General features: G+C 33.6%; 1 protein-coding gene across 1 annotated transcript; it reads left to right on the forward strand.

Annotated features, from left to right (window-relative positions):
* Nucleotides 1-1,888: 1,888 nt before the first annotated feature.
* LOC106052781 (uncharacterized) lies at nt 1,889-27,645 on the forward strand. Its single transcript, XM_013208229.2, has 14 exons — nt 1,889-2,106; nt 12,207-12,330; nt 15,366-15,475; nt 16,272-16,380; nt 16,599-16,726; nt 16,832-16,931; nt 20,065-20,192; nt 20,307-20,406; nt 21,578-21,693; nt 22,825-22,924; nt 23,054-23,178; nt 24,685-24,784; nt 25,074-25,201; nt 26,525-27,645. Exons 1-14 carry the CDS (start codon nt 2,076-2,078, stop codon nt 26,608-26,610), a joined length of 1,485 nt encoding a protein of 494 aa, XP_013063683.2. The 5' UTR covers nt 1,889-2,075; the 3' UTR covers nt 26,611-27,645.

A 27,645-nucleotide genomic window follows, 5' to 3' on the forward strand; every position in this document is an offset into this window, starting at 1 on the left:
ATATGCTAGGTCCAAATTTGTACAAATACTCCTTCTTCACTAGTGCTATTAGACCATGAAATGGGTTGCCTGAGTCAGCCAGGAAAACCAACGAGTTTGCAGAGTTTAAGTCATTGGTTAACATGCATGACAAGATTGCCCTACGAACATGCGTAGGGCGTAATCATCATCATCATCTTTTTTTTTTTTTTTGAAGTAACGTCGTTATTTTATAAGATAAGATAAGAACAACAAATATGCTATTTTATTAGGGAGTAAAACATGAGAATGAAAAGTTGTGAAAGAATCAGAAGTACTGACCCACTTCTACCTTTCCATGTACAGAGTTAGATAAAAGATGTCCTTTGCTTTATTTTCTTTTTTCAATGGAAGTTCTAACAGAATAGTGAGCCCAAAAAGTAAGATGATACAAAGTTGAAAACACATATTCTCTTTTTATCACGAACTGCCAGGTTCCTTAGGTCCATGTTGTGCGGAATCTTGGAGTTTTCTTCGACACAACACTATCTTTTGACCCACACATAAGTCAGCTCTGCATGGGTCTTTATCTGCAGCTGCGCAGATTGGGCCAGATCCGACCGTATTTAACAACGGAATCAACAAAAAAGCTAGATGTGGCATTCATACTCTCCCGCCTTGACTACTGCAACGCCATGCTAGCAGGGATTCCTGATGACAAAATAGCCAAGCAGCAACGTATACAGAACAACGCCTTTAGAAAAACAAGACGAGATTCTGCTACTATGCTCTTGCGCACGCTCCATTGGCTTCCCGTGAAAGCGAGAATCGATTACAATGTCGCCACACTTTGTCATCAGTGTATATATAACATTGAGATGCCCTTGTACCTTAGCGAACTGATTACTCCATATGTCCCACAGAGAGCCCTACGCTCAATGGACTCAACGCTTTTAGTGGTGCCACATTTCTCCCTCAAAAGCTACGGTCTGCGGGCTTTTTCAATGCACGGACCAAAAGTATGGAACTCACTCCCCATTGATCTCAGACAAACAATATGCTACACCACTTTTAAGAAGAACATTAAGACCTATCTGTTTAAAACTTTTTTTTAGATTAGTTTGTCATTCTAGCTGTTGTGTTTGTGTTTGTAGCCTAATGTTATTACAGCGCTCTGAGCCTACATTTTGTTTGTTAACAGCGCTTTATAAATACAAATTATTATTATTATAGGAAACGTCCAATCAAAGCTGACTCAGGTCCATGCTACTCATGATTCAGCTATACCAGACCTTTTTAAACGCAGAAGTAAGATTCCACATCCACCATCGAGTTTATAATTGATTAATGTTGATTAATGAGCTTCTTTGGTTTCTAATACATTAGCAGTCCCAGTGTCCTTACTAAAAATTGTTAAAATTTTGCATATTTAAAATATAACATTTGATTGATCTAATTTATAGCCTTAATAGAAATATTTCGGTGGAGAATGTAAAAGCTATCTCTAAAGTTTAATCATCCACTTGCGTTGCGTGTGTGTGGGAGTGAGGCGGGGTTTCATCCCCATTCTCGGTCATTGGCGTATCCCCAGATAAGATCTGGTCCTCCAGATCTATATAAGATTGTACAACCCATTTTCCCACATTTTTTTGGGGGTCCATTTATTTTTACCGCCCTACAATACCTTGAAGAATAAACTTTACCAAATACTACGTGTTAAATAATCCCAGGTTGTTTTTTTAAGTCCATGTACAGAAAATGACAAAAAAATCCATCAGCGTCTCCGTGCATCGCAGTTGTCTTTTATGGTCTCTTCATATTGGCTGGACTAATTGTTTTTTTTTATCTTTCGTTGATATCACGTTATCTCACTGGCATCCGATTGATAATACAACCGTGTGAGCTACAAAGCACTTAAAGTCGTGATTTGATACGCCCCCTTTATACCAGTCTATGTCGGGTAGCGATTAAGTTGAAGACAAGTTATTCAGTTCCATTTGTGTATGTGCATGCTAATGAGAAAGTGACTCTTGGGAAATTTTCGTACACTTGTGTTGTCCATATTCATCCACCAGAATCTCTTGTGTATACTTTATATTGACTTCTGTGTTTACAAAATGAAAGCTTTCTTTTTACTGGCCACATTTGGTAAGTCATTTAAAAATGTCTTTTTTTTTTTTTGGTTTACGCTCATCCATAAAAAAAATATTATATTGTATGCTTGCTAAAACTTAGTGGTGTATCAACCATTGCGCGAAGGGATTCGTTCTGCCCGAGGCTGTGACCATCGTGTAATGAAATGTCTAATAGCTCTAGACTAACAATAATAAATTAGTGCGATTAGAAATATTTTTACCTATTGTTTTTGTTTATCGCAATTTTATGGTTTTAGCTTTCTCAATGCGCTATCACTTGTCTGGACCAGTTGGGAAAAGTGGATGGGAGGGGGTTAGGAATAGAGAAGTCGTATCTGTGTAAATGTTAGCGTGATCGCTTTTTAAATGTATTTTATTTTTTAAAAGTTACACTACTTTAATTTTAACTTGAGGGTTCTAGCCCCCTTAGGCCAATTCACTTACCACTGTGCCAGCGAAATGCTAATGAAAATAGGTTTTAACCTATAGGCCTACCGGTAGTTATTTTTATTGTGAGTTCAAACTTTTAAGCGACGACCTATAAAGGGGAATTATTCAACTTATACCACCACATCTGTCAAGTACAACGCCTTTCCCTTATCGATACCAAACAAAAATTATTAACTACCAATACCTAACTAATTGGTTAATTTAAAAAAAATTGATTCTTGTTTTGTCAGATTCAAGAAATAATTGTGCAAAATTTCCGCTTGATCCGAGATTGGGTGTGGAAGAAATAACGTGTACAAACTTTTTACCAGACAAACAGAGTGAGTAGATATAAGCTAGGTAAAGAAGACTAAATGTATCGAATTTATATTTAAGTAGTTCGGTATTAAAAAACAAAACTGCGTGCATTTTAAATCAAGGTCATTTCTAACGTCTGTGGCATTAAATTGTTAGAGGGCATTAAATTGTTAGAGTCCTAAAAAATCAGCAAATATTGATTTAATTTTTAAATAGGGCGAAAAACATCAGCAAAGTGGGTTATAAAATGTTATTGTTTGATTAGTTGACTTAGTGAATTATGCTTCACTTACCCACCCCCTTTTGTATGTATGGGGGAGGGGGCTACTTCGAGAACTACAATTACAAGCTTGGAATCGGTTGAAAATTAAAGACTACAATCGTGCTCAAATAGTAACATTTTTTTAAAAATATAATATACAAACCAGTGTTAAGAAGAATCAGTACAGACTATAGTTATAACGAGCAATATTCTGTCCAGGCTGTTAACTACGGCTCTTTCTTGATGTTGAATATCATTCTTTTAAGAAACAGCTCATATCACAGATAGGAAAACAGTAAAATTAGCTTTAAAAATACAGAATTTTTTTATTTTTTTTTAACTTTGAAAGTTTTTGATGACTAACATTACATTTGGAGGAGTACTAGAGTCTAGTTAGAGATAACAGAAGCAGAGGTGAAAGATAAAAATTCAGAGACACAAATGCTGACCCCATATAACATTTCACTCAGAATAAATTACTTATCTCTGTAAAAGGATGATTCAAACTAAATCTGTTTAGAATAGACCGTAGACTATCAGCCCTGGGTGATCTTCGGGAAGAAGTCACCCCACAGAAAGTTGAACCAAAAATAACAACTTCTTTTGGCATGGAGTCATGGTATTATTTAGGCTAGACTTATAACTTGGCTCTAACTCCGTGATAACTTCATAATATTTCCAGGAGTTAGCTACTATCACAAAAGAGATACAAGACACCGATAGCAAAGACAAACAGACACAAACACTCTTTTGTTCCCCTGGCAATCAAATCATTAAATAAGAACAATCTGGTATAGTTATAGTTATAAGGTTTTTTGTTTGGTGTAATGCACAAATTGTAAGACAAATTTCCTTACGGATAATAAAGATTATTATTATTATTATTATGTTATTATTATTATTATTATTATTATTATTATTATTATTATTATTATTACTAATGAGAGAAATTGTAATAGAAAGACAACACACTTCAACCGGAAATTGTTACTCTCGTTGCTCAACCAAATTGTCCGTTCATATTCTTACTTAGACTTAGACTTAGGTCCTCCCGCGCCGTTCGGCGCATTGGGCGGCAAGCTGTCTCCATAATGATCTGTCACTGGCAATGTCTGGAGCCTCCTCCCATCTGGTGTCCACTGTTCTGAGGTCCTCCATGAAGGTGTGTCGCCAGGTAATACGAGGACGTCCCTGTTTGCGCTTTCCTCGTTTTGGCTTCCAGGTTATCGCAACTCTTGGTGTGCGTAATTCATTTTGACGTAGAACATGTCCCGCAAACCTCATGCGACGCTCAGTCACAACCTCACTAAGTGTTCGACTCCCAGTTCGGCATAGGATTTCCTTGTTTGAGATCCGGTCTGTGTAACTGACTCCCAAAATCCGTATCAGCCATCTCTGTTGAGCCACATTTAGTCTTTTCTCAATTTTGACAGATGACTTCCACGTCTCACATGCATATGTAGCAGTTGGAATGACGATTGTGTTGAGAAGGTGTATTTTTGTCTCGAGTCCAATGGCTTGGCTAGTCCAAATAGGCTGCAGCCTTTGGAAAATGCTCCCTGCCTTTCCTATTCGACATGCTACATCATGGTAAGCATCTCCATCATTTGTTATGATGCTGCCAAGGTACGTGAACTTGTCCAGCTCTTCAAGCTTTGACTCGCCAAGTCTGATGGGGACACCCTTTGCCTTATATCCCACTCGCATAATTTTAGTCTTATCCAAGTTTATGCGGAGGCCAATTTTGGGTGCCTCTCTGTCTAGGCTCTCCGTCATTTCTTGAATGCATTTATTTGTAGCCCCGAGTAGTGCAACATCATCAGCAAAGTCCAAGTCCATCAATCGGAGTTGTTCATGCCATGGAATACCAAAGGCAGTCTGGTTCATTGCTCTCCTCATTATGTAGTCGATGGCTAGGAGGAAAAGGAAGGGAGATAAGATGCACCCCTGTCTCACACCTGTCTCGATTGTAAAAAACTCTGTTGTTCCCTCTTCTGTTTTAATGCAGCAACTAGACTGACTGTAAAGGCGTCGTAGGATCTGGACGAATTTTTCTGGGATACCGTATTCTCTAACTATTTTCCATAGTGATTCTCGGTGGACACTATCAAACGCTTTTTTGAAGTCCACAAAACTGATCATTAGCCGTTGTTGGTACTCAAGACTTTGTTCTATGATATTTCGTAAAACGAAAATCTGCTCTGTACATGATCTGCCTCTTCGGAAGCCTGCTTGTTCTTCTCTGAGCCTTTCATCTACAGACTGTTGAAGCCGTCTCAACAAAACAGTGCTGAAAACTTTGCCTGGGACAGAGAGGAGAGTAATGCCCCTCCAGTTGTTGCAATCTGCCAAGTTGCCCTTTTTTGGAAGCTTTACAATCACTCCCTTTTGCCAGTCCTCTGGGACTTTTGAAGTTCGCCAACAGAGATTTAAGAGATCAGTCATTCTGTTAACAATGCACTGTCCCCCATATTTTAGCATTTCTGCTGATATCATGTCTAGTCCTGGTGCTTTGTTATTCTTTAGCACTGCTATGGCCATGGTAACCTCCTCAGCAGTTATTGGGTCTGTCTTGACCTTGAGATCATTGTCTGGAGAGGGGTCCTTGAATATGTAAGTTAGGTCTGGCGACAGTTGGTTAAGGGTCTCTTTAAAGTGCTCTACCCATCTTGCATCCTGTTCTTCTTTGGTTAACAAAGTTTTGCCTTGCTTGTCTTTTATTGGTGCCCCATGTCCACTCTTTGCTCCAGTGAGATCTCGGACAATACGATGGAGGGTTTTTGTGTCATTTCTGCTTGCAGCTGCTTGTGCCTCTTGTCCCTTCTGCTCAATCCAGTCCCATTTATCTCGCCGACAGCTTCTCTTTACTTTCAGATCTGCTTCCCTATAGGCTTCTTCCGCTAGGCTGCGATCCTGTGTTTCATTTTTCTGATCTCGTCTACGTTTGGCCTCTTTCCTCTCATCTATCAATTTCCATGTTCTGTCTTGTATCCACCGTTCCTTGTATGAGCCTCGCCTCCTTCCGATAACTTCTTCCGCGCACCCAATAGTGGTATCTTTGAAGTTGGCCCACTCTTCTTCAAGGGTCAATATATCTGCAAGAGCCTCAAAGCGGTTCGTTAGTTTCAATTGGAACTGTGCTGCAGTATTGCCGTCTTTAAGCTTCTCTACATTAAATGGGCGGGGTCGTGTGGTTTGTTTTGGTTGGCGTTTCAATCGGAGCTTACATTTGCCACTGACAAGGTAGTGGTCTGAGCCGATATCAGCTCCTCTGCGGGTCCGCACGTCTAACAGAGATGACCTCCATCGTTTGGAGATGCAAATGTAATCTATCTCGTTGAAGGTTTCTCCATTTGGTGATCGCCATGTTTTTTTGTGTATTTGTTTGTGCTTAAAATATGTGTTTCCAATTGAAAGGCTGTTGGATGCGCAGAGAGAAATCAAGCGCTCGCCATTATCACTGATGTTTTCTGCAGAGCCATATGGTCCCATTACATATTCAAAGCCAGTTCGGTTGGGATTGATTTTGGCGTTAAAGTCTCCCATCAGTAGAATTAGGTCGTGAGTAGGTGTTTCATCAAGAGTGGTTTGTAGTTGATTATAGAAATGATCTTTGATGGTATCTTCTGCATCCTCTGTAGGAGCATAAGCTTGGATGGTAGTGACTTTAATTTGCTTTGTTTGGAGTCGAGCTGTAATGATGCGGTCACTGACCGGCTTCCAAGCAATTAGCGCTGAAGCTGCTATTTTAGACATGATGATTCCTACACCACCAATGTGCTCCTTGTCATGTCCTGAATATATTATTGTCTTGCCATCATTGATTATTTGTCCACTTGATGTCCACCGCATCTCGCAGATCCCAAGGATGTCCAGCCGGTAAGAGTCAAACTCTCTTAAAAGTTGGGCCAGTTTACCGCATTGATTCAGGGTTCTTACATTCCACGTGCCTATAAGAGTCGGTTTCCTTGCGTTGAAAGGCTTGCCATGTATCAGGTATTGGACTTCCAGTTGGCTTTGATCCAAAACCGTCATCAGGGTTTGGCCGCCCTCGCCGCATGTATAGTTTTCATTATGTGTCGAGTTTGCCGTTTCTGTAGCAATAGTGGTTTTACAGGGTGGGGTCGCTAGCCCCACGCCAAACCCTCCTCCTTTCTCACCCGGGCTTGGGACCGGCATATGGCATATTCATTGCTGAACAAAGCGCTGGTGCGCATCAGTAAACACCAGTGCATGAACACAGTTAGTACAATAGTCATAAAAGCCAAGGATAAGATAACCACTTTTGGTTATCATATTTGGGCCTACTTACAAAAAAGACAATCCAGTATCAACAGTAGTCTTTTAGCGCTGCTTCTAATTATCTATAAGTCTTTGATTGCGGTTCGCCATAACTAGTTAGCCCCACCCCCTCCACAAACACATGAGCAGATGGGCTTATACGTATCACCACAAACTCACACACATACACACACAATATTGGTAAGGTTTCCCTTTCAGACATTGCGATCGATGGTGCAGATGATGTGTTTCTGTGGCCACAGTAAACGAGGGTGTCATGAGGCCAGCACCGCAAACCGCCTTGTACACATTAGAGCTGGATCCAGAAATAAAAAAAAATCCCAGTCTTCAGCAGGACCCTCCGGTTCGGAAGCTAAGCGTTGTACCACTCTGCCACCACGCCTTTCAATTAAAAGAACAATATGATAACTAGGTCCTATTTAATATGTATTTATCTGCTCAGGTATGATGGGTAAATTGGGCACTAATGGCGCTTTCTATGCGGTCTGTAAACCCCGGACTGGTGGTAAATTATATAAAACTATATATCATATTCGCATGCATGCTGATGTAGCTAATACAATTCAACATCATTGTAACTGTGCCGCTACAGTTAAATTTTCTGTAGTTTTTTTTTTTTTCAAAAGAATACCTGACAATTATATGTAGTGTTGAGCCTACACAGCAATAATTATCATTACACAAACAATGAATCATTAACTCAATAATTAAGAATGATGATTATTTAGTCCTCTCTTTTTAAATATTTATACGTTCTCAACATTTACATCTAGATCTAGTAGGCCTGGATACACTAGATCTTTATTGGCCAAGCTAGACTAGATCTTATAGGCCTAGCTAGACTAGATCTTTATAGGCCTAGCTAGACTAGATCTTATAGGCCTAGCTAGACTAGATCTTTATAGGCCTAGCTAGACTAGATCTTTATAGGCCTAGCTAGACTAGATCTTTATAGGCCAAGCTAGACTAGATCTTATAGGCCTAGCTAGACTAGATCTTTATAGGCCAAGCTAGACTAGATCTTTATAGGCCTAGCTAGACTAGATCTTTATAGGCCTAGCTAGACTAGATCTTTATAGGCCTAGCTAGACTAGATCTTTATAGGCCAAGCTAGACTAGATCTTATAGGCCTAGCTAGACTAGATCTTTATAGGCCAAGCTAGACTAGATCTTTATAGGCCTAGCTAGACTAGATCTTTATAGGCCTAGCTAGACTAGATCTTTATAGGCCTAGCTAGACTAGATCTTTATAGGCCAAGCTAGACTAGATCTTATAGGCCTAGCTAGACTAGATCTTTATAGGCCTAGCTAGACTAGATCTTTATATTATAGGCCTAGCTAGACTAGATCTTTATAGACCTAGCTAGACTAAATCTTTATAGGCCTAGCTAGACTAAATCTTTATAGGCCTAGCTAGATTAGATCTTATAGGCCTAGCTAGACTAGATCTTTATATGCCTAACTATACTAGATCTTTATAAGCTTAATTAGACTAGATCTTTATAGGCCTAGCTAGCTAGATCTTTATAGGCCTAGCTTGACTAGATCTTTATAGGCATAGCTAGCTATATCTTTATATGCCTAGCTAGACTAGATCTTTATAGGCCTAGCTAGACTAGATATTTATAGGCCTATTTTATTTGTCTAGCTCTAATATTCTAATCTAAACGTTAGGGCTTCGATAAATCAAAGTAGACATAACTAGTTTTAGTGTCCCTTGTCAAATTACTGAACACATGCAATGACTTCAGCCTTCACAAGGAAATTAGTCTTAAAATCTGGCATTACACCAAACAAAACATTAGAACTACAGAAAACCAAAATATACATTCACACCAGACTCACTCATATTAACTCTTTCTCTCCGTAATTATTTACCACATTCTGGTGGAATCAACGCTGGTATCGTCAGTTAGGAGAGAAAGAGTTAATCTAACTAGGCCAATAATAAAATATAGCCTACATACAGAAAGGAAAACAAAGAATGATACAGCAAAGTTGATCAACTTTGATGAACGTGTGTACTTAAAGAGCGTAATTTTGTTTTGTTATACCAGGCACGCTATTGATAAGATGAATTCTAAAATCTAGTAGATGAATTCTAGTGTGGCGTCAAGCCTGTTTGTAGACTTTTACTCTGACTTCCTCAAAGTGTTAATCTAATAATGTGGGATATGTTATCTTTTCAAGGAACAAATCGGTTGTATTTGCAATGTAGTAAGGGCCTCTAAATTCATAATAGAATATTTTTTCAAGTAAAATCGATTTGTTCCTTGAAAAGATCAGATACCCCGCATATTATTTAGATTAAGGCTTTGAGGATCGCCGCCGAAAAATAAAATTCGATAAATAATATTGAATAAAATTCAAGCATAAATTGTGAGTTATAGTCCCAAATTTAACTAAAAAAATATCAGATTGAGTAAAAGTTGGGAAAAGGCGACTAGGAAAACATTATTTGGGTTTAAAACTCATCTCAATCGTGACTCTTACACTGAAAATTTTCGTTTGAATGCTAACTTTTCCAAAGCAAAGTCTTTCTTAAAATAATTATGATAAATTCATGTGAAATTACATAAACTCTATCTGGAAAGGGGAGGGGCGATAGAATGAAACGATTAATCCTTGCTCCTTTTTATAATTTATGCGAATGATTGCATTTGGCATTAAAGAATAGGGGTGGGGCGACTCGATATAATAATTTAATTTATAGCATATATAAATTATATTAGTGACAGATTTTTTTTTTATTTTGTAATTTCTTAACTATAATACAAAAAGAAAAAAAATTATTGCTTTGTCCGATGAGGGAAAGGAAATGGCATGAAACACCCCTCCCACCTTTTTCTTTTAAATTTATTAATCATAAAATTTGATATTAGAGTCTGGTGTGACATAATATACAAATAGGTTCACATATCAATACGTAGTTTATATCATATAGATATTCAACTAATTTTGTTCACAAACTATGATTCCTCCATAAAAATAGGACCACCCCCCACTTAGAGGGCTAGAGCGGGGAGGGCAGTACATGCAATCGCCCCCCCCCCTTTACCCCACCGAATCGGCCAAGGGGAGCGACACAATATAAAATTTATATATCAATTGAACTAATTTTGTTCATAAACTATGATTTCTCCATTAACGTAGGACCGCCCCCCACTCAAAGGGTTTAGGTGGGAAGGGCAGTAGAGGTATTCGCCCCCCCCCCCCCCAATCGGCCAATAGGGAAACGACATAATATAAAGATCGGTTAAAATATCAATAACGAGTTTTAATCATATAGATATTTAATCGATTCTGTTAGCAAGCTGTGATTTCTACAAATAAATTGGACCGCCCCCCCCACTCAAAAGTTTATTGGGGGGGGGGGGCGGATTGATGCCATCGCCCCCTCCCGACCCCACCAAATCGGCCAACATACTAGAGGAGGGGGCGAAATAATCTAAAAATAGTTTGAAATATAAATAATTAGTATATATTATTAACATAAGTAATAAATTCGTATACAAATTTTGTGAATTCTATACTAAAATTCGTCCGCCAGTGTGTTCGGGTCAGAGCCCTTGCGCCAAAACGTCGTCCTGAGATTCAGAAATCCTTTCTCCCTGAATCAGAACGCCTTTTTTTTCCTCTCAAAGTAAAAAGAGCGCATGTCAGAAAGTTAAAAAAAAAAGGAGTTGGGGGGGGGGGGGGCATATTGTAATGTTCTTCCTAGTAAAAGAAAAATGGTAGGTCAAATTAAGTCTAATAATTAAAAAAAAAAACAGCGCTGGGCAGTATAATATGCGAGGAAAATTAGATTTACATAGATCTAGATTTAGAAATTTAGATCTACATAGATCTAGCGCAGTTACGCCTGTGATCATCATAACTTCGATAAGTTGATAAGTTGACATAAGTTGATCTTCGTGTAAGTAAGAGTTCTTGCAGAGAACCTTTTCATTTTGTCACACAAAAGTCATCAACATAACGTTATATAGTAATATAGGTCTAGATCTCGATCTATAACCCCCATAAAGCATAAAAACTAGGTCTATAGGTGTATGAGTGTGACTATGGCCTATGCTTCAAAACTTTTGTCACATACCTAGTAGTACTAGTAGTAGTAGTAGTATAGTTATAAGTATAGTAGTAGTAGTACTAGTAGACTCTACTCTTGATTCTCGATCTAATCTAGATCTAGAATTCTCGATCTATGTCTAGATTTAGATCAGGGACTAGATGTTCTATGTCTATATAATTGACGCTGACTGCACTGACGCCGCTCGCGAAAATGTTAGTCTAGACTCATTATTTTTATATTATTTTATTTATAATTAAGTTAATAATTAGATCTATAGATTATAATAGATCTAGTCTATAATTTAAAAAAAAAACAACTTAAAATGAGACATCAGTGACATCTCCTACTGAAATATTTTAAATTTTGAAACACTGCTATTAATATCATTTTACTTGTTTAATATTCAAACATGGATTGAAAAATACAATGAAAATACACCTTTTTTTTGCCACGTGATTAATAAATTAACTTGCTTCAACCCCCTATACCTGTTTATAAGGACCTCCCTCAAGAGGCATCGTTGCAGCCAGCATTTTGAGAAACGCTATGATTTCTGTGGTGCCTTTGGGCGCTCACCAAACACATCATATAAAAAAAACAACTCCATCTACATTTGAACTTGAGCTCCCACCATTTAGTCTCTTAGATATTGTCAAACGATTTACTCCAATAAGTCACACATGCCATCCATATATCTCTAAAAGATTACTTTTTTTTTACTTCTATGTTTCAGCTGTGGTCTGTGTAACATACATTCAGTGTCAAGATTGTTCTCCTGTCAATGCTTGTATAGGAAATGATTTCAGAGAGAAAATTAAACGGAAATCACAAGTCGCAGATTTTCCAGCAGTCTGCATGTAGGTTAACTGTTTTTGTTTTTTATATTAATTTTTTATAGGCCTATTATATATTAGATATATTATATATGTATATATATGTTACCGGCAAAGTGCGAAATGCAGGCATTCTAAAGAATGCTGGGCGTTTTTAGGCGAAGTATAAAATGATTTGCCTAGGCATTTTATGGAATGCGTCAAATACAAAATTTATATAATAATGTTCTAATTAACTTTCTTAACTAAAATAATGATAGGATATATTTTTTAATCTGTCGATAAATGTAAGAATAGTCTAGATATTCAATATGCATGCATTTTTATTGCTTTTCCCAATTTTTGATTGGTCCTATAATAATAATAATAATAATAATCTTTATTGTCCGTATCTTTAAGTCATTGGTTAATATGCATGACTAAATGCATGACGCGTAGGACGTAATCATCTTCTTTTTTGAAGTAACGTCTGTATTATATAAGAAGAAGATAAGATATGGAAATTTGTATTACAATTTGTGCATTACACCAAACAAAAAACATTATAACTATAAGAAACCAAAGTGTACATTCAAACCAGACGCACTCATAATTTGTTTATAAATTGTCTTATGTTGATAAAAAATGTCATGAGACCCATTGAAGCTTACCTTCAGTGAAGTCCAGTAGGGCGTCGGCGCCTTAGGTGCCATTATACCCTTGGTGGTTAGAAAGGCTTTTATCCAACTACCAGGCCTGGACATGGGGCTCTTCACCCCTGTCCTGTCTGAGGGCTCCCAACGGTAGATGGTCATATCGGTTGACTGGGCCAGAATGGGCCGTGCCATGTACACAGCGCTCCATCCCCGTTCCTGGGCCCCACTCGCTACAAGTGGCCGAGATCAGTGCTGACTGCGGGGAGCTTGTCTCATATTCCTATACTGTAACCGCTACTGTTCCGTGCAAAGACCGCCACTCTAGCTTACGGGATATTGAAGCTTACCAGACATGTTTCAAACAATAGGAAGACAATTAAATAGATAGAACCTCACAAAGGAGTACAGAAAAAAAAAAGACAAATTGAATGTTACAAACTTTGCTTACAAAGTATTTAATGAAAAAGAATGTAAAATTAATTAGTATGTATATCATAAGTTTCTCTTACAAAGTGACTTTTTAGAACTGTTTATCATTCGCATGGGACTCCATGTACAACATTTTTTTAAAATTGCACTAAGTATAAAAAAAAAGCTTTTCATTGGGCAGGTAATGTTATTATATGTTCTTTTTATTTTTATCTGGAGGGGACTTAGATTAAATTTAATTAGATCAAACTTGTAGCAAGAATTTCCTTATTATAATTATAATTATTTTCAAACATCATTTCTGTTTTTTTTTTAAACAGCCCACTGAGCTGATTACAATGATCAATGTCAAAATGATTATTTATACTATATATAGATATAAGCACTTTTTTTTAAAATGGCAAAATAGATGACAATATTTCAGACAAAAAATCAATTGCATTGAAACCTTGATTAACTTGATAAATAAACTTGTGCTTTCCATGATTATCCCAACAAAGCGTGTTAAGAGCTTTATCAATATCTAATCAAGTGGTACCTTCTTAGTAGTTGTATTTGCCATGATTATAGAATAGACCTATTTTCTTTTGCCTTTTATACAACACATTAAGAAACATCTTTTGTTTCAACTTTTTACCTAGTACAAATACATTGCACAAAGCATGCAAACTTAGATAAGATAGATAAGATAAGATAACTTTTATTGATTAATCAAATGGAAATTCGGTTTGACTACAATTAGACAGTCATAATTAAACATACTCCACACTTTAAAGAACAAGACTAAATTATTTAGATTACTGACAAATAGAAATATTATTCAGAGAAATTTATATCATTAATAAAGTACTTTAAATCATCATTAAACACTTTGCCTAAAGCAATTGTAGTCATTCTATAGAAGGATTAGACTTTCTATACAATGCCTGGCCTAGGCAAAGTAGGAAATGGAGACATTATTTCTAACTTTGCCAGGACATTTCAGGCATTTTATAGAATGCCTAGGCATTCTATAGAATGCTGGATTTTGATCTTTGCTGATAACATATATATTATATATATGTGACACTCTTCAATACAAAGTAACATATCATTACTAATGTTTGTATGTAGATCTAGATCGAGAGTTTAGCAGAGTAAAAAGATAGTTTGTGTGGAAACACAACTCACAATAGGCCTCCTAAGTGGTTCATTCATAACATTAACCAGGCCCAGGTCTCAATATTTTCAATTAAAAGCCTATGAACTGAAAAATATCAACAATCACAACCCTATACATGTAGATATTGAAACTGTTGCTCATAATATTGTATTATTAGGCCAACTGATGATGTGATACCACAGCTGCACAGGATGGAGATATGTTAATGTTATTACTATTATATTGTTGATATTCATATGTATTCAATGAAGATATGGTTGAATGTTAACCTGGCCTAACAGATGTTAATAAACGATTATCTAATTGATGGTTATCTAAAGGTCCAATCTCTCATTCAAGACCTCAAGGAAGAAACCTTTTCCTTCCATCAATCTATAAATAGATTTTGTAAATTACATATATGTATATAGTGGCTATTTCCTTTTGGGGACCACTAAAAAGGGATTAAAAAAAGTAAAATATACAAAGAAAATGAAGCAGCTCTTTCTAGATCTAAGTATTCAAGAGTTATTTCAAATGAAACAAGAAAGCTTAAATGTAGATCTAGGTCAAAGTGACGCAGTAAATAATGTAGGCCAAATAGTGATTTTTTGGTTCATACAAATTGATCCCTCCAGTAGAAAACTCATCACAGCTATTAAAATAAGTAGCTTTTGAAAACACAAAACTATTGACTTCAAAACCAGTCTAAATGAAAATCTAGATTTTTGTGTCTCATCTTCTACTGAATAAAGAAATACTGCAGTACTCAATTTACTTACTTTAATACTATTGTCATATAGACATAAAAAGATTCCATGCTCCTACATAATTGGAAGTACTTTATTCCACAGTGACTATAAAAATGCCCTAGACTGCATCAATGCAGCCTCTGTGGCTGGATGTCAAGTAGCAGGTTCAGCCGCAATCACAACTCTGACAAATTTAACTCACAAAACATGTGGTAGGTTTATTAGATTATGAAGGCTCTACAGAATGACTAACAGATTTATATTCAGTTTTATTATCATTTCAGTTTAATTATAAGATGTTGATGTACATTAAGAAGTTTGTATCCCTGAACAATAGGTCAGATAAAAAATGTATCAAACTCATAACTATTCTTACTTTGCACAATTTAAATCTACTACATCAAGATTTACTGATGCACAGTTTTTCACAGCACAGTTTATTACTGCACAATTCATCATCTGTAAAATAAAAAAATAAGCCTGTATGTCTTTTATTTAATCTTTTTTTTGGAAGTGTATTCTCTTGGTCCAGAACGGATTGGGGATTGAGTTTTTAGTGTGAATGTACAATCCATCAATTTCATCACTTTAAACTCAATCATTTATGTAATATTTTATAGAGCTACATATTTAGCAGCAGTTTTGTAATCATATGCTCATTAAAAATATGATTTAAAAAGATAAGTAATCTTTAGTTACATAAAGTCCAATTTTTATCAAAACTTTTCCTTTTGACTTGTGGATAATCTTCTATTGTATTGTGGTTAAATAATGCATACACCCGGAAAATAAATTTATGTGTCAACAGATTATGCCAAACACCAGAATTACCTTTTAAAAAATGTTCTGATTTGATTTAATTCTAAAAAAAGATCCCATAGAAGTGTAAATATACATTCAATGAATTTGTAAAGTTGATTTAGAATTGCAATGGTTCTTTTTGTTAACTTTGTCATTGTTAAACAATAAATTTATCAAAATACATTATATATCTGTTTTTTACAACAGGTCCCGATGGTAAACTAACAGGCTGTGGCTATGATGTGTATCAATGTGTACTACAAGCTCAAAATATATTATTAGATTATAAAAATAACAATGTCACGGCTGCTTGTCCGTAAGTGGAAATTTATAAAATTGCTTGAAAATTATTTTCTCATGCAAAAAAAAATATTATTTATTGAATCAATTAATTTTATTTTGCATTAAATTTCCAACTAGAGTTTGTCAATCTTAGTCTATATACTCAAATTAGTGACTAGGTTTAGAAAAACAGTATTCTAGTGAGCAAGTTTATTTTTAGCACTTAATTTTGAGCGTTTGTGAACCTTTCAGTGTTGTGACCAAGTTCTCTACTTGTGCTAATGCCATCAAGGCTAACACTGAGTGTGATGCAGGATTGGTAGCTTCTTTGATTGATGCGGAGACAATGTTTAAACAAGATGCCTTATTGACTGGATGCTGTAAGTGTTGCTCTAAAAACTAAAATATTCCTTTTATTACTTTAATGTTAAGTTTCTCCCTGGCATCTCTATTATAGAAAATTTTATCATATTTGTGACTTACAGATGGACCTTGTGCTGCTGCCATTGGAAACTGTACTTTAGGCCTGGCCACTGATATCTCAGGACTATATATTACTCAAACCAACTGGACAAACTTTTGCATGTAATATTTTTAAGTTATTAAAATGAGAGATTATTAAATTTAGTTTAAATCATCATAAAAAAAAATCTTCCCCTCCAGAGGCAAGTTTTCCTGATTCTTTATCTAAAAATCAATTGGCTGCCTGATTTTGTGGTATGTGCTGTGGACTGTCATCTTGGATGTTCAACTTTTTATCTTTCAGTGCAAATTATTTTGATAAAAAAAACAAGATTACAAAGAGTTTGTTTTATCACTCAAATTCAGAGGCGGCCCCCGTCAGATCCCTATAGATCCACCTATTTGCAAGGAATATTCAGGACGTAATTTTGTATTGATTGTCAAAGTTATTATGTTTTAAAGACTTATTTGGCATTGGAAAAATGTTTTTTCTGTAAAATATTTTACATGCTTCGGATTTTCCTTCTAAGTTAAAGATTTTATAAATCATAAATATAAATCAAACCTCCGATGAACGATGGGGTTGGCAACGAGCAGCTATGAACTTGAAATAATCAGGCCAGTCCACACGACCAGCCATTGCTGTTAACTTAATAAAAAAACTAATAGCCAATTATTGATATAGAGATATATTACACATTTCGGCATGGCAACTACAGAATATGTACAATATGTCAGACGAGCCACTTTATATAATCTTTTGGCATATTTTGTAATTTAAAAACAAATAGAAAAGAACAGGTTTTGAGCTTTTACTTCGACAATGCCTGCTCGATTACCCAGCGCATTTTCCAAAACAACTATAGGCATTTTCATTTAAATGGAACTAGTATAAGGACTACCTTAACTTAACTTCTGATTTAGCACTTTTAAGATATATATATAATATATATATCTCCTAGATCTAAGATCTAAATTTGGATGTAATTTAGATAAGATTTACGTAAAATAAAAAAGCCTAGATAATCTATCTATAGACTGAAAGCAACATTAACTTTAAAAATAGTAGATTAATTTTAATATTTTATTACATTGCAATAAAGACCTAGACATATGGAAATTAAAATCTACACTTTAAGTCAAGATTTTGATCTAGAAATTGAAATTCTAGATCTTGATGTAGTCTTTATAATTCTTAACTAGACGTTGAAATTATATATCTTGAATCTACAATGATTTTAGTTAGAGTATAAATCGAGATTTATTGTAAAAAAAATATATATATAGATCTAGTGTTAAAAATCTAGATTTAGTGTAAAAAAATCTAGATCTAGTGGAAAAAATCTAGATTAGAAAAAATCCTTTAGCCTATGTCACACGGCCTAGTTAGAGTAAAAAATGTTTTTATCTATACGAGAACGTTGACGAGGTTTAATAAACACGAGTTCTTATGAACATTTCATTTAAAGAATTATTCCATGTGACGTTAAAGGAAAAAAATAGGCCTACATGAAGTCACGCAGCCTATTATATAGTTAGACTAAAAATGTCTTTATTAACACGAGAGAGAGAGAAAACAAAAAGTAGCCGTTGCACCTAAACTTTTTAAGTGGCATCTAATGGTGAAATAATATTTTTCATATCTCTTCTAGTTTTCGAGATCAGAGTGTGACAGACGGACATTTTGCACAAACCTAATATCGGCTTTTCCCGTCCCTAAAAAATGGAGTTTTCTTCGATGACCACAAATTTTCAAGGGGGGCAGAGTTACTAAAACTAATATGACTTTTTTATTTTATTAAATAATCATAGTATATTTGATTTTATTTTAAAGGAAAATGAATGAGCTACAAAAAAAAATTAAATTAATTATTCAAGAAAAAATGTTTCTCATTAAACTGAGCACGGAAAAAGGAAATATATTAAAAATTCATTTAAAATGATATAGTAAAAGATATAACCCTTTAATTAAACATAAATATTGAAAAATCACAATACTAAACACATTTAATCACTTCAAACTTCACAAAAGATGAACAAATGCACTAAGAAATTGTATTATATCCCGGGAAATAAACTAAAAAAGATGAACCATTAACACAATGTTGTATTTTTTTTTGGAAAAAAACATGTTGGTATTGCATCGAATAAGATATCTTCTTATATAAGAAGATAAGAAGATCGAATTTACTACAAAAACAAAGAACAATCACTCCTATGTACAGAAAATGAAGAAAAAAAAAAAATAGAAAGTTTAACATAAAAAAGATAGTGAAATAAATATTATAAACCAAGTTACTTGCAGAGAGTAACTCTGCACTGACCAGCACTAGTGAAGTTGCTCACTGAGAGAAACACCACACTGAAAGAGTTAAAGGCTAGCTTGTAATAAACTTCAATTCTGAAAGAATATCCAAAACACATAAAACAAAACAAAAAACCAATATATATATATATGATATATATATATATATATATATATATATATATATATATATATATATATATATATATATATTACTAACCTGGGCGCATCCATTGTCTACCAAGACATAAGGAGCCATATAAATATATATATACCGGTATATATAATATAAAATCATTGATTTGCACCAATGTTGGGTTTCTAAAAAATAAATTCGCGGCATGAACAGTAACCTATTAAACTATTCCTTATTACTAAATCTAGCAAAGCAAACAATGTGTTGACCTGCTGTCAGTCATGAACACAATTTTCTCAGCGGTTCAAGGGAATCAACAAATTGCAGAGTTAAGGAGAAACAATTGTAGATCTCTATTGCAGCCAAGTAAGCCAGAAGGAAAAGGCCAGTTTACACTTTTTTACAGCCTTTCAAATGGATGGTGGCCATTCTAGGACAAAGGTCAACTGGGAGTTTTGTAGTAATTTATTTTCCTCACTATATAAATTAATAAATAAAGAAATATATATATAAATACATATACACATATAAAAAGAAAAACTAATGTCAGAAAATCTTTATCAAACTAACACTTCAACTGTTAATTCAGGACTACTATACATGATGTGCATTTTAAGAAAAATGTCAGCATTATCAATATTTTATGTTTTTTGTTTGTTATATCTTTTGCAGAGAGGCTCTGATACAATGTGTGACTTATCCATTCCTTATAATGTTGTCTTTTCTATGCTTCTTTGAAAACCTAATAAGGTAGAAAACGTAAGAAAAAAATAAAAGGTAAAGTAAATGTAATGTTAAATGTTTTATTCCCACAGAGATGCATACAAAGCATTAAGCTGTATGAAACAATTAAATGCAGGCAGTGTTTGTGCTGGTACTTCAGAAGCACAAGTTCTGCAAGCCCAGTTGGCAAGTCAAGATGCCTACTTAAAAGATTATTGTGGTGAGAATCTGTTAAAAAAAAACTTTACAATGACAAATAACATTTGCTTTCTCCCACAATAGTTAATTTTGTTGTTATGACTTTGAAAAATGATGAGTTGTTTTCAATCATTAGATGCCAGTGGTCGACCCTCCCAATGTGTAGTTGGTTTAAGCATGTGCAATGCAGATATTGTGAACCTATCTCCACAGTCAGATATTAAAACACAATGCGCGTAAGTTTTAAACAAAATTATCTGGAAAATTTATGTTGCTTCGTTATGATGCTAATCATCTAAGACAAAAAAATATAGCCTTGTGCATCATAAATTTTCAAATTAATGTTGAATATGAATGTCTATTTTTATGTTAATATTCTATTTTTTTAAATCTTTTTGTTACAATGTATAAATAAAACTCATCACTACAGAAATATAAGCCTCTTAGATATGGAAATAATTTATTAGATATGAAAATGTAATCCTCTTTGGCTTAAGGAAAAAAAACAGCAGAGTCTAGGTTTCATTAAACTACATCTAATACTGTATTTCTGATGATGATTCCATGATGTTTTGAATTTACAATGCACTCTGTAGTTCCTATCTGTGTGAAATTCAAATGAATTACCCCCTCCCTGTTTTCTAACTTGTCAATGAGATATTTTTATGGAATAAGTTCATGTATGCTTAGATAATAAAAATAACCAAAAAACAAACAACAGAAGAACACAGTTTGTGATCAGTAGAAACAAACAAGTTTATCACTGAAAAGTCATTAAGCAAGTTAAAATACAGAATGTATATGAATTTTTTTCCTGTTAAATTGAAAGCAAAACTCCTGAACAGCCAAAATTCTGATAAAATATGGCTAAAAATAAATGAACATAACTTTAGGATATGGGATCTCATAAATGTTGTAAATTGTTTATTGGCTCTTAAGCGATGAGAAGGCACAGTGGCTGAGCTGTAAAGAGTTTGGCTTCTGAACCGGAGTCCAGGGTTCAAATCCTGGTGAAGACTGGGCTCTTTAGGTACCTCTGATTCCACCCATCTCTAATGAGTACCTGACATTAGTTGGGGAAAAGTAAAGGTGGTTGATTGTTGTACTGGCCACATGACACCCTCATTAACCATGGGCCACAGAAACATAACCTTTACATCATCTGCCCTATAGACCACAAGGTCTTGAGGGGGGACTTGGCTTTATTTAAGTGATGAAAGTGATATTCAGATCTGCTCCGTAGACCCTGTTAGACTAACAGAACTTAAAAACATTTTGACGTAGGGGGAATGACATTTCATGACAACTCATACCTTGGGATCAAGACTTTTATTTACGAAAAAATGTATTTATATTTTGTTATGTTATTGTAACAATTTTTACATTATGTTACAATATTTTTGTAAGGGCTGCGGCAAATTTTTTAGAATGCACTAGTTCTCTCCCTTGTGAACAAGAATTAGCTTCTGTTGTTCAAGATATGAGAAACCAATTTCAGACAGGGGAGCGCTCTACAAATTGTCGTAAGTTACAATTGTAAACATTGTGAGATAGAATTAAGTGAGGTATTCCAAATGGTCTTACCCAAATTGTTGTCTAATACTTTGCAAGTCATGTGCCATGAAATCACCATACCAGATCAGCATAGCTCAACCTGCCAAAATGGCACAGGTGTATGTCAGGAGGTACTAAATAAATGCAAATGTATGGAATTTCTTTATTGGTTATTTCTTAAAACATCTCAGAAAAGGCAAAAATGTGCATTGTGTTTTGTTCCTTCTTTGTCTGATCTGTCAATCTTATACATTTTAGACATTCCTTCAAAAGCAAAGATAATTACATCCTATGCATATCCATGAGTAGATCATACATGGCTTTCTGCTGTTAGATACAACTCTGTACTTCTTTACATTTGAACTAATAGACAGTATCTAATTAATCTGAGCTCTACTTAATAGATTGACATTGATGGTCATTATGACGTATTATATAAAAATATACTAATTAATTGAAATACACTGGACTGGCTTTCTTATTGTCTCGATGGTTCCAGGTTCATACCAACGCCAGTCATTCTGCATGAAGTTTGGGCTAAAACAAAGAATAGTTTGGGTATTGTTTTTTTTTATTTAGTAGTGAAGCATCTAGGAGATGATTAAGCCAAGCTCAAGGAACATCTTTGTGATTATATTTTTGAACTACAAGGACATTTTAGTATTGATTATGCACTGAAGACAAACTTTTGCATTATGTTCAATTCTTGTGTCTACAAGAAAATGGTAGGAAGAATGCTACAGAGCTGTTGAGGAATTAAGATAAGTGTAGGATTAGTTTTGCCTGCAGCTTGATGTTTCATTGAATTGTAGTGGTTGCTTTGATCACTGGCACATCCAAGGGGGGTTGGGGTTGTGGCGTGGGAAAAGTCACACAATTTGTATACTAAAATTTTTGCTATTCTTTATAATATATACTAATTATCTATATTTTTATATGAGTAAGGGTGGGGTGATTGCACCTACTGTCCTTGATCAAAGACTTATGTTACCCACCTGCTGTTCTCGACCTCCAATTTTTCTCTAAATAATCATAAAATTTTATTTTAATAAAATAAATTGTTGAAAAATTTTACTATTAAAAAAATTACTTTTATTTAGCCACTGTTGGAAGCTGTAACACTCGTTTAGTTAATTGTCAGTCAGCCGATGTCCAGCTGAAAACAATCACCGCTACTACATCAAAGCAACAATTTTGCAAGTAAAAAAATTATTAAACTACTTAAATTTGTCTTTTTTTTTAAAGATGTATAAATATTATATTTGAAAAAAAAAAAAGCATTTTTGTGGGAATGTAAAAGTGTATGTTATTTTTTTTAAATGTCCACAGAATTGTGACATCTGCCATTAGATGTTTTGACTTTGTCAGAAATGATCCAATCTGTGAACGTGAAAATATGATGGTCAGTGAGTTTGAAACCTCAATGGCTGTAGATGCTGCACCTACTTGCGGAGGTACTTTACAACTGAATTTTTTTCTACCTTTAAAGAAAAAAATTAATATTTTTCTGGATTAATTGTAATCCATTTTATCCCATTTAGCAACTTGAACAGTGAAATGAATAAAACAAAGTGACTAAATAATGAAAGATTTTCTTCCAATGGCAAAGTCATTTTAAGACCTAAAACTTTTTTCATGAGTCCACCTTCCTTTTAACTCTTTTCAGTGCGGCACTACTCTCAGTGAGTAACCTTTTAGCACTGGTGAGTTTGGCGTAACTCTCAGTTAGTAACGTGGTTTAAAAATATTTATTTCACTATCTTTTTATGTTAAACTTTTTTATTTCTCTCTTTTTTTTATTTTCCGTGGGAGTGATTGTTCTTTGTTTTGGTAGTAAATTTGATGCAGTACCAACACGTTTAAAAAAAAAAAAGAAGACAACATTATGTTAATGGTTCCTCTTTTTTACTCTATTTCTCTGAACCCGAAAAATGTAAATAATATAATTCCTTAATGCATTTGTTCATCTTTTATGAAATTTGAAGTGATTAAATGTGTTACTATTGTGATATTTAATATTTATGGATTTAATGTTTAATTAAAAGGTTTAATCTTTCAGTATATCGACTTTTTAATGAATTTTAAAAATATTTTCTTTTTCCATGCTCATTTAAAATTAATGAACAAAAAACTTTCTTGAATAATTTTTTTTTATTATTATACTTTTGTAGCCTATTCATTTTCCTTTTAAAAAAATCAAATATGTTAGATTATTTAATAAACTAGAAAATATATCAGTTCATTGAATACATATGAATATTAACAATGTAAAAATAATAGCATTAATATATCTCCATATGCTCAAACTAACAATACAACATAATTGACAAGACTTTCGACTCAAGTATGTCTCTTCTTTTTGTATTGAAGGAGATAGTGTTGTAGTTGTTGATAGTTTGTCGTTCATAGTTTCTGATATTCTTCCTGAAAATTGTCAATTTTTACCTCCCTAAGCGGACCACTTCGGGGGCCGATTTTGATTTTGAATACATCTGAATATTAACAATGTAAAAATAATTGCATTAATATATCTCCATATGCTCAAACTAACAATACAACATTATTAACAACACTTTCAACTCAAGTATGTCTCTTCATTTTGTATTGAAGGAGATAGTGTTGTAGTTGTTGATAGTTTCTGATATTCTTCCTGAAAATATTGAAAATTGTCAATTTTTACTTCCCTGAGCAGACCACTTCGGGGGGCCGATTTTGATTTTGTGCTTCCACACAAACTGTCTTTGTAACCTTTTTTGTTCAGATTTATACTGTTTAGAAAGGAATAAAGTTAATTTTAAATATATTTAGTCTTTGTGCTACTGTTTCTATCAGAGTCATAATCTTGATAATTTTTTTTATTTGTGTTCCATGCTATCACTGTTTCTAAGTGTTGCTAGTGGTATTCTGTTTATGATTTTTTGCTTTTATCTTCTTCATTTTAAGTTTAAATAAATTTTCAGCTGTCATTGGTACATGCATGGACCGCATTAAGGTTTGTGATGACTTTGAACATATCATTAACAATATCAATGCTACAACAGACCCTGTGGCCTTCTGCAAGTAAGACTTTCTTACATATATGATAATTGAAATGTATTTGCAAGTGTTTTGGCCATTAGACATTTTGTACATCTTGTAGAAATATCTAGCATTTGAATTCTTAATTCTCTGTTCTATTTACTAGAAAGCTATAATCAAAAACTGTTAATTTTTTTAGTGGCATTTCTGATTTTTTTTTCCCTTAAGTTTAGCAATGTAGACCTTTAATAATTTTATTAATCGAGCTTAGTTTTAAAAGTAATGACATAAATAGATCTGTCTAATGCATCAATGTGTATGCTATCAACAGTCGTACAAGACAAGGTATCAACTGTTTTGACACTGTCAGAACTGACAATAACTGCACACAGGATAAAGTACAAGTCACCAAGTGGGAGACCACCATCAGAAATTTGATTGCTCCTATGTGCAAAGGAGGTAAACAGAGTATATATTTAAGTAGAAATAGAAAGTATAGACAGAGTATATATTTAAGTAGAAATAGAAAGTATAGAGAGTATATATTTAAGTAGAAATAGAAAGTATAGAGAGTATATATTTAAGTAGAAATAGAAAGTATAGAGAGTATATATTTAAGTAGAAATAGAAAGTATAGAGAGTATATATTTAAGTAGAAATAGAAAGTATAGACAGAGTATATATTTAAGTAGAAATAGAAAGTATAGAGAGTATATATTTAAGTAGAAATAGAAAGTATAGAGAGTATATATTTAAGTAGAAATAGAAAGTATAGAGAGTATATATTTAAGTAGAAATAGAAAGTATTGAGAGTATATATTTAAGTAGAAATAGAAAGTATAGAGAGTATATATTTAAGTAGAAATAGAAAGTATAGAGAGTATATATTTAAGTAGAAATAGAAAGTATAGACAGAGTATATATTTAAGTAGAAATAGAAAGTATAGACAGAGTATATATTTAAGTAGAAATAGAAAGTATAGAGAGAGTATATATTTAAGTATAAATAGAAAGTATAGAGAGAGTATATATTTAAGTATAAATAGAAAGTATAGAGAGTATATATTTAAGTATAAATAGAAAGTATAGAGAGAGTATATATTTAAGTATAAATAGAAAGTATAGAGAGTATATATTTAAGTATAAATAGAAAGTATAGAGAGTATATATTTAAGTATAAATAGAAAGTATAGAGAGAGTATATATTTAAGTATAATTAGAAAGTATAGAGACAGTATATATTTAAGTTATAAATAGAAAGTATAGACAGAGTATATATTTAAGTATTAATAGAAAGTATAGACAGAGTATATATTTAAGTATTAATAGAAAGTATAGACAGGGTATATATTTAACACCATGTATTTTGTGCAAGTATTGGGATATTTTGCAATTTGATATATTGTAAAACCTTTTTTCTTTAACTTTTATATTTATATTTATCTTAATAAAACCTTACCTTAAAATTGGTTCTTAAAAACTAATGATAATGCATAGGTTGGTAAACTACAGATTCCCTTTTGATTTGGGAGATTTTTTTTTATGTAGATATGTCTATGTAAAAATAAATTAGATATTTAAAGATCATTATTTTCAACAAGGAATCCCTTTCAGACCTTGGGACCTATTCATGAGGTTAACATGTGGCCAGCACAATTCCCAACTGCTATAAGCATGACAGTAGCGCTACCCGGTATATTAAAGCTATAATTTAGTAAACACAAACAAAATGTATTGCTATTATTCTCCCTTTACAAACCTCTAACTATTCCTCATTCACAGGTGCTACCATGGTACATGTTCCACTCATTCTTTTAGTGGCTTGTTTGCTGGTTAGCATGGACAAAATCGTAACTCCATTATGGTAACGAATCACCCAGATATAAATCAAGGGAGCTAACTCAGTGTTATCTCAAGATCAAGTAGTTTGAAATTCATATCATCAGTCATCATTTATGTGTGAAATCCAGAACATTTTGATGTCTTTCATCTTGTCATGTCTTTCATGCTTTAGGAGAGATTTTCACAGGTTCCTTTCATTCTATGTGAGTGATCTAATCATTGAAAGTCTGGCAAGTGTGATATATATAGAGAGATATAACTGTGTGTGAAAGAGTCATTTTAAATCTCATTCAATATATTAGATTTACAAAACAATTGTAACCTTTTATTTATAATCCTTCTAACTGTATACCTCTTGTTTATAATTTTAGTTTAAACTTTGTTGCAAAATTATGACAACAGTTATAAATAATTTTAAATGATTTGTAAGCCTATATAGAATATTAATATGATAGTAAATGTCTCTATTATATATACATTGAACCTTTTAGAATTGTAGATGTTATAAGATGGCTTTTGTAATGTCCTCAATAGTTAATGACCTAGATCTATTATAATCAGGTTGAAAGTAAAATTGTCAAATTATTATAATTTACATATAATTAATAAGCATATAACTCTAAGGAACATGAAAAGAAACATCAAACAAATCAAAAGCCCATCAAAGATTACAATCAGACTAGATCTAGCTGTTAAGTAGATAAAGTATTTCTTTCTTTCTGCTAACAAATAGTGTTGGAATAATTTGTTAGTATAGCACAGGCTTTACCTGAGTATGGAAGAGTATCAGAACCTATTTAGGTTAAATGGTGTCTCTTATATTTCATTTGTTGTGTTGCCAACTATGAAATGGATAGTAACATGACAGCCTAGTAAACTGAACTAGTCTTGATGAAGTCCTGGTTAGTGTTAGATATATCTTGTAATGCAAGTATGTTTTTTCCTTATTTTTAGGAAACTATTCTCTAATTATGTTTTTGTTAAGTGCCACAAACTAATTTGATTTTAAAGTTCCACATGCAAATTGAATAAAACTTCAAATAAACATGCTGGAAAAAAAG

The sequence above is a fragment of the Biomphalaria glabrata genome, chromosome 2 (genome assembly GCF_947242115.1).
Source record: "Biomphalaria glabrata chromosome 2, xgBioGlab47.1, whole genome shotgun sequence".
In the NCBI taxonomy this organism is placed as follows: domain Eukaryota; kingdom Metazoa; phylum Mollusca; class Gastropoda; family Planorbidae; genus Biomphalaria; species Biomphalaria glabrata.

What these genes read in the sequence shown, in the direction of transcription:
- LOC106052781 (XM_013208229.2), top strand. Translation starts at nt 2,076, where the DNA reads ATGAAAGCTTTCTTTTTACTGGCCACATTTG. An exon ending in CTTTTTACTGGCCACATTTG is followed by an intron (nt 2,107 to 12,206) that starts GTAAGTCATTTA and finishes TCTATGTTTCAG; the next exon opens with CTGTGGTCTGTGTAACATAC. An exon ending in CTACTTAAAAGATTATTGTG is followed by an intron (nt 20,193 to 20,306) that starts GTGAGAATCTGT and finishes TTCAATCATTAG; the next exon opens with ATGCCAGTGGTCGACCCTCC.